This window comes from Lasiosphaeria miniovina, assembly GCF_030549165.1.
Source record: "Lasiosphaeria miniovina strain SMH2392-1A chromosome Unknown B0T26scaffold_1, whole genome shotgun sequence".
In the NCBI taxonomy this organism is placed as follows: domain Eukaryota; kingdom Fungi; phylum Ascomycota; class Sordariomycetes; order Sordariales; family Lasiosphaeriaceae; genus Lasiosphaeria; species Lasiosphaeria miniovina.
Window position 1 is genome coordinate 1,734,604 of NW_026848220.1, and position 16,403 is coordinate 1,751,006.

General features: G+C 57.0%; 4 protein-coding genes across 4 annotated transcripts; 2 read left to right on the forward strand and 2 right to left on the reverse strand.

The window, feature by feature from the left end:
* Positions 1-588: 588 nt before the first annotated feature.
* B0T26DRAFT_634922 (P-loop containing nucleoside triphosphate hydrolase protein) lies at positions 589-6,111 on the forward strand (the record flags this gene model as incomplete). Its single annotated transcript, XM_060436673.1, has 16 exons — positions 589-768; positions 829-1,366; positions 1,428-1,636; positions 1,727-2,006; positions 2,079-2,312; positions 2,403-3,103; positions 3,176-3,338; positions 3,409-3,663; positions 3,750-3,948; positions 4,024-4,095; positions 4,160-4,210; positions 4,272-4,336; positions 4,400-4,584; positions 4,666-5,132; positions 5,204-5,284; positions 5,400-6,111. 16 exons carry the CDS (start codon positions 589-591, stop codon positions 6,109-6,111), a joined length of 4,392 nt encoding a protein of 1,463 aa, XP_060302295.1.
* A 700-nt stretch (positions 6,112-6,811) lies between these two features.
* Positions 6,812-8,497, reverse strand: B0T26DRAFT_19103 (WLM domain-containing protein). Its single transcript, XM_060433681.1, has 2 exons — positions 8,096-8,497; positions 6,812-8,043 (listed from the first exon to the last, which is right to left on the reverse strand). The coding sequence occupies exons 1-2, from the start codon at positions 8,271-8,273 to the stop codon at positions 6,911-6,913; spliced, it is 1,311 nt and encodes a 436-aa protein (XP_060302296.1). The 5' UTR covers positions 8,274-8,497; the 3' UTR covers positions 6,812-6,910.
* A 3,156-nt stretch (positions 8,498-11,653) lies between these two features.
* B0T26DRAFT_632023 (aspartic peptidase domain-containing protein) lies at positions 11,654-13,104 on the forward strand (the record flags this gene model as incomplete). The annotated part of the gene is made up of 2 exons (XM_060436411.1): positions 11,654-12,518; positions 12,593-13,104. 2 exons carry the CDS (start codon positions 11,654-11,656, stop codon positions 13,102-13,104), a joined length of 1,377 nt encoding a protein of 458 aa, XP_060302297.1.
* A 1,316-nt stretch (positions 13,105-14,420) lies between these two features.
* Positions 14,421-16,264, reverse strand: B0T26DRAFT_745461 (uncharacterized protein; the record flags this gene model as incomplete). The annotated part of the gene is made up of 2 exons (XM_060444564.1): positions 14,421-16,182; positions 16,257-16,264. 2 exons carry the CDS (start codon positions 16,262-16,264, stop codon positions 14,421-14,423), a joined length of 1,770 nt encoding a protein of 589 aa, XP_060302298.1.
* Between the last annotated feature and the right edge of the window lie 139 nt (positions 16,265-16,403).

A 16,403-nucleotide genomic window follows, 5' to 3' on the forward strand; every position in this document is an offset into this window, starting at 1 on the left:
ACCTGTACTGCACCAACAGAAGGCAGGGACGTGCAGTGGCAATTGCAGAGACATGAATTCACGGTTTGCATTGATGCACTCAGACTAGGTGGATTGATTTCGACCACAACTGTAGCCCAGGACCTCAACTCACTTCACTTTTCCTTACTGACCTTGTTATTACCTTCCATTGCTATGACCCTGGCCTCACCTTGCATAGCCTTTCTACTGCAATTGCAGTGGCCACATCGTTCTACAGTGACGCGAATTCGAAGATATAAAACACGCCAATATTCAATATGGCTGGCTCTACTATCAACCCAAACAGTTGCCGGCCAGCCCCAATCCAATCCAATGCTGGACTGGGGCCCAGCAACGGCTGAGAAGCATGAAAGGTAGTAATTAACACTTTACACGGACGGCCGTCTCGGGAAGCGGGAACGCTATTTCCACCCAACGGCGATACGAGGGGAAGAGGAGGCGATGCCGTTGTCGAATGTCGTGATCCTTTTTGTTCACATGAGTGACTCTGAAATGGCTGCTCGAGCCTAGAAACTGCCCAATTAAGTCTCAGAACATATCCGAAGCACACACTCACATATATAAACCATGAATTCCTTGTCGTCGTTGTCCTCCTCCCTTAGTACGCGCCTATCTCCGCAGCTGATCCTAGATCTCGTCTCTCCGGCGCTCTCTGTTGCTTTTGTCCTGTTGCTCCCTCGGCGGCTGCGGCAGCTCAGCCGGCGACCGGCCAAGGCCAGAGACGGTTGGCTTGGACATGTCAAGCTCGTGAGTTGCTCGAACATGATCGTAACGGCAGCATCAGACACCATTCTGACAAGCATCAAGTTCGCGAGCCTGTTGTTCCTGTCTCTTGAAACTGCCGCCGCCGCTTTCCTCTCTCTGCGCCTAGGAAGCGTCACCCATCTCCAGCTGGTCGCGTCAGTCGCTGCTCCGGTTGCTGCCCTGGGTCTGGTCGTGCTGTCGCGTCTCGAGCACCAGAGATCGGCAAGGCCTTCGGACTTAATCTCTGTTTACCTCTGGCTCTCTCTGCTCTGCGACGTGGTCCATCTCACGCTGCCCTCGCTGCGCCATCTAGACAGCCACGCTCGCGCAGTCTTGGCTACACGGGCTGTCGCCAAACTTGTCGTCCTGATTGTCGAGTCTTTGAGCAAGGGCCCTGACGTGCTCGACAGCCGTGGCCACGTCCCAACCCCCGAGGAAAGGTCCGGCGTCTTTGGAAGAGTCCTTTTCCTGTGGGTCAACGGGGTCCTCCGGAGAGGATACTACAACACAGCCTTGGCCGTCAGCGATCTCCCGCCCATAGACTATAAACTGGCTGCAGAGCCTCTCAGGTCGAGGATCCTGCAGGCCTGGACGCAAAGCCGTAAGTGACATGACCGTGACCTGGTGTTTCCCCCCTGTTTTTAAACCGAAGACCGCTCTAGGCGCACCATGGCTCCCCCGGGTACTTGTCAAGAGCCTCGCCGGCCCATTCGTTTCGGTTGTTGTGCCTAGGCTCTGTGTCGTCATCTTCCGTTATGCGCAGCCAGTCCTCATCAGGTTTGCAATCGACTTTGCCCAGTCTGCAGACGAAAATCCGGATACCGGCTATCTTGTCGTGCTTGCCGCCATCGCCGTCTATGGAGGCCTCGCAGTATGTCCCAGCCCGAGGGTTCTCGTTTGCTCCGTCCCCTTCCCCCCATCTCCACCAGTTGGTCAGCCCTAAAAAGCACCATGTCTACAGGCATCAACAGCCGTGTACCAGCATAGCCTGAACCGGCTACAAGTCATGATCCGTGCTGCCCTCACCGGCCTCATGCACGAACGTACCCTACTCGCGCCAAGCGATGCCTTCAGCCATGGCCGAATCGTGGCTCTCGTGACGACCGACGTGGTCGCGGTAGAGGGCGCCGCTGAAATGTTCCATGAAATCTGGGCTCGACTTATTGAAGTGATCGTCGGAACGGTGCTGCTCCACAGGCAGGTAGGGAGGCTGTGGCCGGTGCCATACATCATCATCGTTGGTAGGCCTCGAATCCAAGCCCCTTGTCTCTGATGCCGCTCTGTCTTGTTCTAAAGCCGGCTCCCCCTTCCAGCTTGCTCGCAGACGAGCCGATATGTGGCTAAGCATATGAAGAGCCGCCAGACGGCGTGGAATGTTGCAACACAGAAGCGCATCTCCACGACCACGGCCGCGCTGGTTTCCATCAAGAACATTAAGATGCTGGGCATGCAAGACGCCGTCGAAAGGCAGATGATCGAACTACGAAAACACGAGCTTGCCATGGCGGGCCACGTGCGGCGTATAAGCTTCATATACAATGCAAGCGGTGAGCGCCCGGGTCGTCGCCCAACTCGGTGTCTTGGGCTTTGCCAGAGCCAGGTCGGCCTTTCTTTTCGGTTCTAACCTTACCCCCAAGCAAACGCGCTGGGCATGTTCACGCCCGTCATCACCATTATCCTCTTTGCCGTGCTCGCGAGGCTTTCTGGCAGAGCTCTCGACACCAAGACGGCGTTCCCGACCATTGCTGTTTTGGGCCTGGTAACGCACTCGGCCAACATGGTCATGACATTTGGCCCCAGAGCGGTGACCGCATATGCCAGTGTTGAGCGACTCCAGGACAGCCTACAAGAGGCACGCCAGGACGAACGAATCGGTCCCGTGCAGGACGCCCATAGTAACAGCACCCGCAGTCCGGCCAGGCTAGCGATTTCGATCAAGAACTTGAGCATTGCCTGGCAACGCAACGGCGCCAGCAAGACGGTTCTCGACGGCGTTGACCTTGAGGTGGCCCTGGGTAAGATCGTGGTCTGCTCGGGTCCTGTTGGGGCGGGAAAAACCACGCTGGCGCGAGCCATTCTGGGAGAGACTCCGATCACGGCTGGAACAATCGAGCTATCGACACGTCGTGTTGCCTACTGCGCGCAGACGCCGTGGCTGGCTAACAAGACCATCAAGGAGGTAATCTGGGGGCCCTGCGCCGACGTCGACGAGACATGGTATCAAAGCGTCACTCAGGCCTGCTGTCTCGGCGAGGACCTTGCCGCTCTCCCTGAGGCAGATGGCACAGTCGTGGGCGGCGACGGCATGAACTTGTCGGGCGGACAACGGCAGCGCGTGGTAAGGATTGCGGAGCAGGCTCCTGGACTGATCCCGCGGCAGAAGCTGGCAAATGCTCACTCCAACCCATAGGCTCTCGCCCGCGCCGTCTTTCAGCGCTACGACGTGGCAATCCTCGATGACCCCTTCAGTGCCTTAGACGGCAATACCGAGGAGCTTATCGTGAAGAACCTGCTCGGTCTAGGGGGCCTGTTCCGGCGCTTGGGGACGACCGTCTTCTGGATTACCAATTCCAGTATGTTCACACAGCCCAGCATGTATCCGTCTGACCCAAGCCTGCCTGCGCGCTGACAGCATTGCCGTAGCACACCATTTCGAACTCGTCGACCATGTCATCGTGCTGGATGGGCGCATCAAAGAGCAGGGCCACTGGAGCCAGCTCAAGGCAAAGGACCAGCTGATTGCCAAGCTCATCCACCATGCAGACGACGAGCAGCGGGTCCCTGGCGATGGTTCCAAACAGGCTACGGCAGTCGAGGAGAAGGTGGAATGGTCGTCTAAGACGGCGACGCAGACGTCGGCAGAAACAAACCGGGCCACGGGAGATCTGTCTCTCTACGGTATGCTCTGCCTGTTCACAATCATCCACCGGCCACACACACATACATAGAGATTGTGGGAGCTGATCAAGTGCGTCAACGGCCAGGGTACTACTTTGCGAGCGCCGGCGTGGCGAACGTGGCAATGATGGTTACCTGTGCGGCGTGGTACTCGTTCTTCATCACGTTTCCGCAGTACTGGATGAAGTGGTGGACCGATGCTGCCGGGAGCCACACTACCTTCTACGTGGTCGGCTACGCGCTGCTGTACATCATGGCTTGGGTCTCTACCAACGGCATCATGTGGTATGCCTATATTGGGCCGCTTAGCTTCACTTGGAAGCTCCCTCTAACGGCCACTGTGAGCTGATATCGGGACAGGTTTAGGGTGGAGCGAATTGCCCCGATATCAGGCCTTTTCCTGCACAAGCGTCTAGCAGAGACCGTTCTGCGGTATGTATGCGTGTTGGTCGCCCGATAGATTCGGTGTGATGCTAACCGAGACGATGTGCCATAGAGCCCCCCTTTCATACTTCTCCGCCACAGACACGGGCACCATATTGAACCAGTACGCCCTGCGCGGCTTGATGCCTCCCTTTTGTCAAGCGAGCTGCTCACAAGAACCGCAGTTTCAGCCAGGATATCCAGCTCGTGGACAAGCGGCTCGCCATGGCCGTCTCGACTCTGGGAGTCCGTGAGTCCTAGTTCTAGAGACCGTGTTGGAAGGCTTTGCTCCCCAATGCTTACGAGGAAACAGAGGCCTTCAGACTCGGCATGCAGGCATCACTAATCTTTGCCGTGCAGCCCATCATGGGCGCCACCCTGCCGCTCTGTGCTGCCATCGTCTACGTGGTGCAGAAGTTTTATCTACGCACGACGCGCCAGCTGCGCCTGCTCGAGCTCGAGTCACGGTCGGCCGTGCTTACTACCCTGCTAGATACGGTAAGTTCCAGTCTCCCCCCCCTCTTCTTTGACGCTGTCGTATTTGCAGGATGAACCAGCCCTAAATTTCTCCCGTCACAGTCCAGAGGAGTCGAAACAATCCGAGCATTCGGCTGGCAGCGCAACATGGCGGACGAGGCCTCGCACAACCTCGATCTCAGCCGCCGGCCTTGGTATCTCCTCATGTGCCTGCACCGGTGGCTCAACGTGGTGCTCGACCTGCTTGTGGCAGGCCTGGCCATCAGCATCGTCGCCCTGTCCGTCGCCCTGCATGACACAACAACCGCGGGCGGCGGCGGCGCTGGCGGCAAAATCGGTGTGACGCTAACCGTCATCCTCCAGGCAAATGCCGCCCTCACGGGCCTCATCCGGTCGTGGACGGATCTCGAGGTCTCCCTCGGCGCCGTGGCGCGGCTGCGGACCGTCGAGAGGGACACGCCGCAGGATGATCGTGTTGTTTCTGACGGCGCCGCCGAGGCCGAGGCCGTGGCGAAGGCGTGGCCGTCGGCAGGCCACCTCGAGATTGAGAATCTTTCGGCGTCTTACAAGTGAGTGTCAAGAGGTGGCTGGCCTTGGCGTGTCAGAAGGCTCACAAGCTGACAACCAATATGGGAAACAGCGACAAGGCGCAGGCCTTTAGAGACGTGACTCTGGATGTTGCCCCTGGCCAGACGGTTGTCGTCTGCGGCCGGACAGGGAGGTGCGTGCCGAACATTCTGCTTGACCCCTATGTTCCCCGTCTCATATCCAGTCTCCCCGCCCTACCTCGCGCGCACTTGCTTACCTTGGCCCCTCTGTGGAATAACCACCGACAGCGGAAAGAGCTCGCTTCTGCTCTCGCTCCTGGGGTTGCTCGAGACGCAGTCTGGCAAGGTGACCGTCGACGGAGTCGACATCAGCCGCGTGCCGTGCGCGACGGTGCGGCAGCGCTGTTTCGTCACCATCGCGCAGGACGCCTTCTTCCTGTCCCAGGCCGCGCTGCGCTTCAACCTCGATTCATCCGGCACGCTGGCCGACGGCGAGCTCGTCGGCATTCTCGACAAAGTCGGGCTGTGGCAGCATTTCGCCTCCGCCGAGACCGAACCACAGGACTCCGTCACCGAAAACGCACACGCCAGCGGCGACGCCGCCCGCGTCCCGCTTCTCGCCGCCCAGCGCCAGCAGCACCAAAAAAACAGCGCGGTGCTAGATACGCCGCTGGCGTCGCTCCCGGCGCTGTCGGGCGGGCAGGCGCAGCTGCTGGCGCTCGCGCGCGGCGTGGCGCAAAGCCGCAGCAGCAGCTCCTCGTCATCGGCAAGCAAACCTATCGTGCTGCTCGACGAGGCGACGTCGTCGGTCGACGCCGCCACCGAGGCCGCTATGTACGACGTGGTGCGCGACGAGTTCGTCGGCCGCGGCCTCACCGTCCTCACGGTGACGCACCGCCTAGGCGCGTTCGCTGCGCGCATACGCCCCGGCCGCGATGTCGTCGTGTACATGAAGGACGGCCGCGTCGAGAATGTCGTCGCGTCACCGGTGCGTGGCTAGTCTTGCTGATAGTATTGGCTGTTGTGACTAGTACGTGAAGCTGAGGAATGGAAATGACATATCCGTAAAGGATTCACGAGGTTGATATTTTATTGCACAAAACAAACAACTTGCTGTTTTCAGTGTGGATTGACGCAGTCTATACATCATATAAACATTTCTGGGCTGTTATAGCAGGCTGTGTGCCAAAAAAAAACTGGGTTAGGCCATACTCCTTTTCCTTTGTGAATGGCTTCCTCTCGACGAGTTGGTGGGGACAGTCAAACTAAGCAGACTAGGATGTTGGAGCAGTGCCGTTCAAATATTTGACATTCTGCTATACCGCGGCAAATTCTTAACTGTGTTCATTTTAGTGTGTGCGTGGTGATGGGTACCAGTCATTTCACTTTGGTGATCGAACTGTGCAAACCCTTCCTTGAGCAGACAAAACAAAACAAATAGACCGGGAAACCCCCACGGAACACCAATGTAGTAGTACTACCTTCATCGGTATCATCATCATCATCATCAGTAGCAGCATCAACAGCAGAAACACTAGCTGCAAGAGCATGTAGTAGTAGTATGAGTCGTAGCAATAACAGAAATTCCACCCGGGGTATCATCGAAAGCCAAAATCCTAGGTTCCCTCTTTCCAATCCCTTTCATGCGCCGCCCCTAGACCGACAGACCAACCGTGACAGAATAAATAAATCAAAAAGACCCCCCTTGAAAAAAAGGCGAAAAAAGAAGAGAATCCCCCGGTCCCCATAAGCGACTTACTAGCCCCTATTGACTGACCACACACCATTGGCCAAGTCTATCACTTGGAACTGTCCTTCATCCGCCCGCACACGTTGCAGGTCCACCACTGCCGCTCCATAACGTTGCCACAGAACGAGCACTGCCACGTCGCTGCGACAGCTACCGGTGCTGGCGGCGGCGGCGGCGGGAGTCTCGCGGCGCGACTACCACCACCACTCCCGGTCCGTCGCCTCCTAGGTTTTGAGGATGAGGATGATAGTTTCGGCGGCGGGCTCGTTGTCAGGTCGATCACGGTCCGCTCTGTCGGGTTTGCCGGCTTCCGTGGCGTCTCGCAGGCGTCGCAGGCTGTCTGGTCAGCGGCGTTGTGCAGCGTGCAGACGTCGCAGGCCCAGAAGCTCGCGGCGGCTGGTTCGTTCCCTTCCCATTCTTGTTCCTTGTCGTCGAGTTGAGGTGGTGGTGGTGGCAGGTCCGGTTTTGTTCCGGTGGGGATGGGCGGTGGCGGCGAGAACGTGCTGCTGCTGCCGCCGTCGAGGCCGTAGCCGGCGTCGGTCTGTTGGCTGCTACCGGCGGGGTGCTCGGCGCTGGGGGGGATGTAGGCGGTGCCGTAGCGGGCCTTTTCGTCCTCCTGGACGAGCTCCCACAGGGCCTGGGCGATGGCAGCGTCGTTAGCAGCGTCCTCATCAGCCTGCGTCTTGAAGCCGTTGCGCGTGGCCGTGTCGGACAGGTCGCGGATCTCGCGCTCGCTGTGCTTGGTGTTGCCGCAGCCCTGCAGCGATGTCTGGTTGCGCCGCTCGATGGCGCCGGCGATGACGCGGCGGATGTCCTCGCCGGGGCGCGGGGCGGCGCCGCCTAGCCTACGGCCCGAGCCGGTTGAGAGGGTGGCGCGCTTCTCGGCGGCGGCGCGGGCCAGGCGGCGGGCCTCGTGCATGGGCACGCGGCGGGTGCTGCCGCCCAGTCGGTAGCCGTCGGACAGGAAGCCCTCGCCCGTGTAGCCCTTGAGGGCCAGGCCCTCGTGCTCGTCGCGCAGCTGGTTCCAGAGGGCGTGGAACTTTTGGTCGTGTGGACCGTGCACAATGTGTGACAGCTCGTGCAGCATCGTGTCCGCCACCTGCTCGAACGGGAGGAACTGCGTGCGGTCGCCGGCGTAGCGCAGCCGCAGCAGGATCCGCTGGCCGCGATTCACGTTGAGACCTGGATGGTGTTAGCTATTAACTCAGAAGATGATAGAGACAGACACACTCACCGAGCAGGTTGTGCTCGTCGGGATAGAACTCGGCCAGCTCGCCGACCTTCCAGCCCCGGGCGCGCATGATGGGCTTCACCAGCGACGCGATCTTTTTGAGTGTGTGCAGCGCCTCCTTCTCACGGCCGAAGCCTTTCATGTGGGAGAAGGAGAGCACGAGCGGGTCGTGGCCAGACATTTTGGGTGATGGCTTTTTTCTTTCTTTCTGCCCACGCGGAAGCGCCCAGGTCTTGTTGCTGCCTCTGGTATTTCTCTTGGATTTTTTTTCGGTGAAGAAAACGTGGAAAGGTGCAAGTAGAAGAGGGTGGAAATGCGTCGCCAGCAAAGTTCGGAATAGGTGAAGCCGGAAGGCTGTGTAGGTTGAAGCTAAAAGGCAGGGCGCTGGCGGTATAAAATGAGTTGGGTTTGGAATTCACAGAAGGAACCGTCCAGAAACCAATCTAATCCAAATTCCATATCATTGTCAGCAGCTACAGTATACTTGTTAACTGTTGCTGCAACGTCGTGATGCTAAAGGCCAGAATTGCGTGTCAGGCAGGCAGCCACGTCATGTCTTTTTGCCTTGCCTTGCCCCGTCGCCGCCCACGCTGGGCGAAGGCTACCGAAGTGTCTAGGCGGTAAGGTATTCAGTGGCGGACGGCCACTGATGAGAGGCAAACTTTAGGCGGCTTGCTTGGTAATGTTTGGCGACTCGGCGCTTGATGCAACCGCAAATTCAGCTGGCAGACATAGACTGACAGCTGGTTCCAGTTGTCATCTGAAAGCTGCCCCTTTTTAAAGGGGTAAATGTAGTCTAGTACCTTTTAATTGTTTTGGTACTGCTACTATTGGAATTCCATTTGTATCCTAGGAGATAACAAACTCGCCTCTTCATGTCTTTGTTTGTTCGATCAGTGCCATATCTGCTAATTTTCTGATCCTCGGTCCGTCCCGACAAAGCCAAGGTAGGTAGACTGGCGAGTTAACTACCTTACCACCTTAGGTATGCGCACATAGTTGGAACTTGTCTCCGATAGGGATTTGTTGTCGCAAATTACGAGCAGATAGCTTGCGGTGACTTCGCAGGTTCTAAGTGGGAGGTATATGTCTGGCCACCGTCGTCTTTCACTTGAGAGGAAGCTATTTGGTTCGTCCTTTCTGGTACGGGATTCGGATCACATTGCTATGGCCCGTCTACACGCCAGTGCCAAAGGCTGGCTTTAAACATCGTCTCTACAGTGCAAGGAAGGAGGGACTGAGTCCTTGTGAATGGCGCCACTTCATGCAATGTTCTACCAAGGCAAGGAAGGTACTACTAGCACTTACAGATTTTCGGTCATCATTTCAAGTTTGCTTCCAAAATTGCCCGTTGTTACACCGTAGGGAGGTACTACCTACATAGATTCGTTCCGACGTTTCTGACCCCGGGTTTGTTGTTGACAAGTTCGCTCGGCACCACGGTTTGCGCTTTTTCGGGATGGGATGCCTGTCTGTGGAACGCAACAGGTCATGAGCAGACAGAGGGGCCCCACAGAGGCAGTCATGAACACATCGAATCGTGCCTTCCAATGTTCGCTAACGTTAGAAACAGAAGGGTCCGGAATATTTGCATTGATGCAGGCTCCGAGGAAGCCCGACAGAGGATCATTCGCGGTGACGCACTGCATGAAAAGACCAACTTATCCCTAACCGTCGCCACCCTCGATATTGAGCGAGCATTTCCTCCGTTATTAAAAAGTGTCATGACCTGCACCAAGAGAGCGTCATGACTATACATGCTCCTCTGCAACAGAGTGCCGACCAAGTCTGTAGTATATGGACCTTGCAGCACACTGATTGGTCACCCTTCCCCTTTTTCGCGAACTGCAGTGTTTTCCGTCTGCACCCCGCCGTCCGCGGGTGGCTTGTACTCGCGGCGCCCCTGATCTACCACGATCTACCCACAGGCGTGCGTTGCTGTGTTGCACCTGCTTCCCGAACCAGCCTAGCCAGAGAGGCGCAGAGGCTCACACAGACTTGTTTCCCGCCTGCTCGGCTCAATTGCCGGGGCGGTTTCCGCCATGTGCCCGCATGGCGAGCGTGGAGAGACACACTGACACGCACAGACGACACATGAAATCAACTTGCTCAATGGGCCCTTGACATGTAAACTCGAATTCCTAGCGGCGGCAGCATCTCGAAGAATACTACTGCATAGTACGTACGTACTGTAGTCGCCCACTGCCCAAGTGTAGTGGATTCTCGAGGCCTCTCGGGAGACGCGGCAGTCTGTAATTGAGAGGTGCAGTCATTTGCGGAGCCGCCAAGCGGCCGTTATCATGAGCAGCCTGGCAAGGCCGCAAGAAGCAGTTGAGGAGCTTATTCGCAATTAGCTGTGTTTCAGGTTGGCAAGCTTCCGTGTCGGGTTTGGCGTCGATTGGCGCGGCGGCCAAGCGGGAAAGTCTAGGCGGGCGCCCCAACGGCTGGGAGCGTTTGTCGCTGTAAGCCCAGCCAGTGCCGTCACCAGTGAGAGGAGCCCGTCACTGCCAAGCTGGCTCCTGTTTGCAGGCATCAATTCCACTACTGCAAAATTGCGATGAAGAGCGACCGCAATTCACCACAGAATCCATGTCACTGTCCGATGCTTCGATTCCGGCTCCCACTGGCCAACCCCTAGCTCTAGATTTTACTCCGTCCCTGGAACCCACTCGGTTCCACTCGGTATCGCGTCAATACGCACAGTACAGTATGCTCAGCGCTGTAAAGAGAGAGGATTCCGAGCCATTGACGATCGTCGCCTTTCGTGTCTCGAGTCTTGGCGAAGTCGGGGCTGTTTACAATGCCGTACGGGCAATCAAAACCGGCGTCGTACTGTATGATACCCCTTGTCTTGTCTATGGTCCCGAATCTTCCCCAGTGGCAGGCAGACTACATACATACAGTACGAACAGCACCTTCCTTCCGCGTACATCAGCCTGTACAGTGGTCGGCCGAAAACAGTGCCTGCGTGTGGAAGGCTCCCCCGGCCATCTGCATCTAGGGTGACGGCCCATACCCAGACCCAGCCATATTTCCCTAGCGCTTTCAAACCGAAAGTATGCCGTCTCGTCTTGATTGCGTGTTGTGATAGGCCCGCGAATAGATCTATCACCTTGAAACAGACCCCCCTCCTCTCCCTCTACCCCCCGTCGACAATGGCAATGCATGAAAGAGCCGGCGATGGCGATCAGTTGGCGAAAGCTTGTTTGACAACTTCATCGGTCCGCCCCAGATCCACTATACGGCGGGCCCCGTTCGTTCCCTACCCTGCCTCTAGCATGGGCATCGTCGCTTTATCTTCCTGTTTGTCCCTCTGATGATTTTCATTGCCATCTCGTCTTTCGTTTGTCGTTTTTGCTCGTGTGATATTGTGCTTCTGCCCCTCCTTAATCGCCGGCCAGCCAGTCTTGGCGGTGTTCTCTCGCTCTCTCTTAACTCTCTTGACCTACCTACCTTCCTTGCATAGTAGATAGGTATTTCTTTTCACCACGCTCCTTTTATTTATTTTCCCCATCCTTCTCTCGTCCATTGGTGGCTGTCTAGCTCCCCTAGTTGTCTGCCATGAAATTCTTCACCCACGCTGCTGCCGCGGCTTCTCTTCTCTTCTCAGCGGGTCTGGTCTTTGGCGCCCCGCGCGTCGTTGAGGTCCGCCCCAAGGACTTCAAGATCTCGACGCTTGGAGGCTCGACATTCACTCTCTCCCAGGTCCACAATTCCAGATTCAAGCAGCTGGGCAAGGGCCCCAGGGCTCTCGCAAAGGTCTACGCCAAGTTCGGCCTCGACTTTCCACCAGAGCTGCTTGAGCTTCTCGATGCCCTCCTTATCGAGCTAGGCCTTAAACCGAAAAAGGCCGGCGGTTCGGGTGCAGGAGCAGGAGCAGGAATCTATAGAAATGGGACCATGAATGGCGGAAACCAGACCTTGGATGACGACAGTCAAGGCGAGGTTTCTGCTACGCCCCAGCTGTTCGACGTCGAATACCTGGCTCCTGTCCAGATCGGCACGCCGCCCCAGACCTTGATGCTCAACTTTGATACTGGATCCTCTGATCTGTGGGTGTTCAGCACCGAGACCCCGGCCGCCCAGCAGAGCGGTCAGAAGCTCTATGACATGGCCAAGAGCACGACTTCAAAGTTACTCGAGGGAAGTGTCTGGAGCATTCGCTATGGAGACGGCAGTGGCTCTTCTGGCAACGTCTACATGGACACCGTCACAGTCGGCGGCGTGACAGTAGACACCCAGGCGGTCGAGTCTGCCACCAAAGTGTCGGGCTCCTTCACCAACGACACTGCGTCATCGGGCCTCCTTGGCCTCGCCTTTGACACCATCAATCAGGTCAGCCCGACCAAGCAAAAGACTTTCTTCGCCAACGCCATGGAGAATTTGGCCATGCCTCTGTTCACAGCCAACCTAAAAAAAGCCGAGGGTAAGAGAGAGAGAATTCCGAAACCCCGTATGACAATGGGTTATTAAAGTCTTCCATGCTAACGCGGGAAACAGCGGGCAACTACAACTTTGGCTTTATCGATCCCACTGAGTTCACTGGCTCCGTCTCGTTTGTCGACGTGAACACGACCAACGGCTTCTGGCAGTTTGCGGCCGACGGATACTCGGTGGGCACGGGCGCCTCCGTGGCGGTGCCGCACGAGGCCATCGCTGACACGGGCACGACGCTGTTGATGCTGCCCGACGCCATCACGTCGGCGTACTACGCCGAGGTGCCCAGCGCGCAGAACAACGCGCAGATCGGCGGCTATGTCTTCTCGTGCACCGAGAAGCTGCCGGACCTGAACCTCAACATTGGCACCTACAAGGCCGTCGTCCCCGGCGAGCTCATCAACTTCGCCCCCGCCGACACCGACTCGTTCGACACGGCCACCCTCTGCTATGGCGGCCTCCAGAGCGGCGAGGGCTTCCCCTTTGCCATCTACGGCGACATCTTCCTCAAGGCCCAGTTCACCGTCTTCCACGGCGGCGACCTCAAGCTGGGATTTGCGCCCAAGCCCGAATAGAACAGCCCTACCATGACATTCTATGTATTCATGTATATATCCATATATGTAAGGGGCGAGCGAGCGTGTAAAGGAAACCATGTATATAGAAAAGAAGCACAACCACTCACTCGCCCGTAACTGAAACTTTGGGGAAAGAAAGAAAGAGTGGTATGCATTGTTTGTTTTTTTCTCGTTTTTATTCATTCTTCTTCTTCTCTTTCTCTTGAGACAGTCGACCAATTGGCGGCGTAGAGAATATCACCGTGGAGGGGGAACGCATAGAGCACGCGCACGGGGAGTTCTCATAATGTGGACTGTGGATCAGTTCTTATCCTCTTCGCTTCTATCGCCGCAATACAATACACCATTGACTGTTGAATAGACGAATCGACTGTTGCTTTTATCGTGTTTGTTCCCCTCTCTTCGTTTACTGCGGCTTTCTTCGTCTTTCCCCCATTCTGTTTCTTTTACCAAAATGTGAAATGCAATAGCGCCTTCGCAGTGATTGATACCTGGTCCGATCTTTCTTCTATTCAAGGAGCGACTTCTATAATTAGATCAATGGCTTATATCCATCACCACGCACACACTAAAATGACCACAAGTTAAAGCAACGATATGATAGGAACAATGGGGTCTATGTGTGTGTTTGGAACTTGTGTTTACCAAATAGAGAAAAAAAACTACTTCTCAACACGGCAACTCGTTTGTAGACGGCTCAATATCCCGGGAAAGTGAAAACAACCTCGAGTTTCCACCCAAGGTATGTAGGTACGAAGCAAGTCTGCCAGCCAACTATGCCTCCTGCTCTCCTGCTCTCCTGCTCTCACTTCACTTCAGAATGTCACCAAAGCAAGGCCCGAGAGGTAGTAATGTATGTATGTAGTTTGTATTAAGTAAGGTCAGGCTAGGGCCGTAGTACTCACAACTAGTAATATCTAGCAATAAACTATATCATTTCTACCCCCAGGTATCCCCCGTGCCCTGCCATTTGCAATGCCCATGACCGTGAGAGACGAAAACATTTCCAAGACCACACCACGATAAAGGAAAGAATATGCCCCAGAGATCTTGCCTCCCAGTTGAAGAGCTTTTCTGCTTCCCGTTTCTTTTGAGCCAGCCAAAAAAAAAAGACAGTAAGAAAAATTAGGCTCATAAGTCTTCTCTCATCTATGTATGTACGTTATATATACTCTGTTCCTATCAGAGCCCAGCAGAGACAGGAGAGATTTCGGCATCAATCGTTAACCAGAAGACTTTTGCAGAAGCATGTCTGAATCCAGTCCAGACATACGTAGGTTAGAGAGTAGCCCAGAGCCCTTTAGAGACAGGACTCAGCAAGCGCCGTACCGGACGCCGCGCTTGCCAAGCTCCTTTCGGCCGATGGCATCCTCGGGCCAGACCCAGCCGCGAGAGCGCTTCGCCTCGCGCTTCTCAGCCAGCTGGGGCTGGGGCATCCAGTCATCGCGAGGCAGAGCCTTGCGGCGAGTGCCCTCGGCAGGGGCACCAATGTCAGCGCGCCAGTGGGCATGACCGTTCATAGGCTCATCGCCCGCTAGCATGCACAGACCCCAGAGCGTCAGGCACGCGGTAAGCTGGACCTGCTCAGCGTCGGTGGGGACACCAGCGCCATCGAGGGTGTCACCCTCAGGGGCGGCGGCCGCGAGCTGCACGCTGCCGACCTCGAGATAACCAAAGTGCGGGGTGCCGTCGCCACCGTTGCGCACAAACACCATCTCAATCTCGGTGAGGATGAAGCCGTAGCGGCAGCCGTGCTCGCGCATGGCGTGGTGGAGGTGTGCAAGTCCGCGGAGGTACTCGACCCGCTTGACATTGCCCTCGACGCGCATGCCCGTGTTGAAGCGGTCAAAGCTCTTCACGAGCCCGACGACGCGCGCCGTCGGCTTGCCACCAAAGATGGCAGCCGCAGAGGCGGACTCGCCCGCGACATTGGCCACGAACATGCAGTCGGTTGCCATGCCTGAATTATTGGGGGACACGGCGGCCACTGCGCTCTTCGAGGGGACGGAGAGCTGCAACGGTCGCTGAGATGAGAGGGCTAGGGCATTGTTGAGCTTGGGGAGGTAGTACGAGGTATAGATGGAGTGTAGGGCCGACTCGGTCTCGGGATGCCTCTGGGTGGCCATTGGGCTAGGCAGGAGCGCCGTAGATACGGGCATAGAGAGGCAGGCCGAAGCGCCGGGCATTGCCAGAATGGCCGAGGCATTGAAATTGCTCCAGGGGCGGATCTGACGAACGTCCCACCAGAAGTTCTTGATGTGAGGGTCCCGCAGGGGGAACGAGATGGTGCGGACCAGCGACGGCGCCGGGTTCGACGAGGTGAGGTAAGAATAGAGAGTAGTGGAGGGCGTTAGATCGGGCGTGATGGTGGCGGCAGCGGCCAGCGGCGAGGGAGCGCGCGGCACATACTGCTGGGGGAAGAGAAACTGGTCGGGTTGGGAAAGGTGGGCCTGGAGCTGCTGCGGCTGCGGCGGGGGGGTCGGGCTGCAGCTGGACCGGGCGGTGGGCACATACGAGGGCATCTGGCGGTAGGTCGGGAAGCCGTACTTCTCGAGCGTGACATTGTCCAGGCTGCACGTGGAGGCGCGGCGAGAGTGGCCGGCAGAGTCTTGGGGAAAGCTCACGGGAGAGCAAAGAAAGTTGTTGCTGTCGTCAGTGAAAGACACGGCGGCGGAATAAGGGATGGTCTCGGGGTTGGTGAAGCTGCGGGCGTGCGAGGGGCGGAAGGCACTGCTCTTGCGGGCAACAGGAGCCGGAATGGTGCGGGCACGCTTAGGAGCAGGGGCAGCAAGGCACGAGGGCGTGAAGGCCTGGTCCTGGCTGCGGATCTTGGGGAGGAGCAGCGGGCCGTGAGTGCGGATGGGGGAGCGGGCCGGCGTCGTCCGGCGAGTGCTGGGAGCGGCGACCGAGTCGGAGGGCGACGACTCGAAGGAGTAGACGGATCCATGCGAACTGGAGCGAGCGTGGCCAGGGTTGTAGGGGATCTCAAGCAGAGACGGATCAAAAGTAAAGCTCGGAGGGGTAGTGGGATCGCATGGTGGAAAAGTGAAGTCAAACGTGACATCCGCTGCCAGACTGGTTACGGAGAAATTCGGTCAGCTCACAGCAGACGACACGAGGAAAGGGAGCCAAACACGGCTTAGACTTACGTGGACATGATGAAGACTGATCAAAGCAGTGCGTCGACTACGACACACGACACGGCAGATTATAGATTAGAGCACAGCAAAAGTATCCGTGAGGACAACAAGGGAGGCCGGCTCCGGTGTGGCTTATAGCGACGAGATAGAATAAGA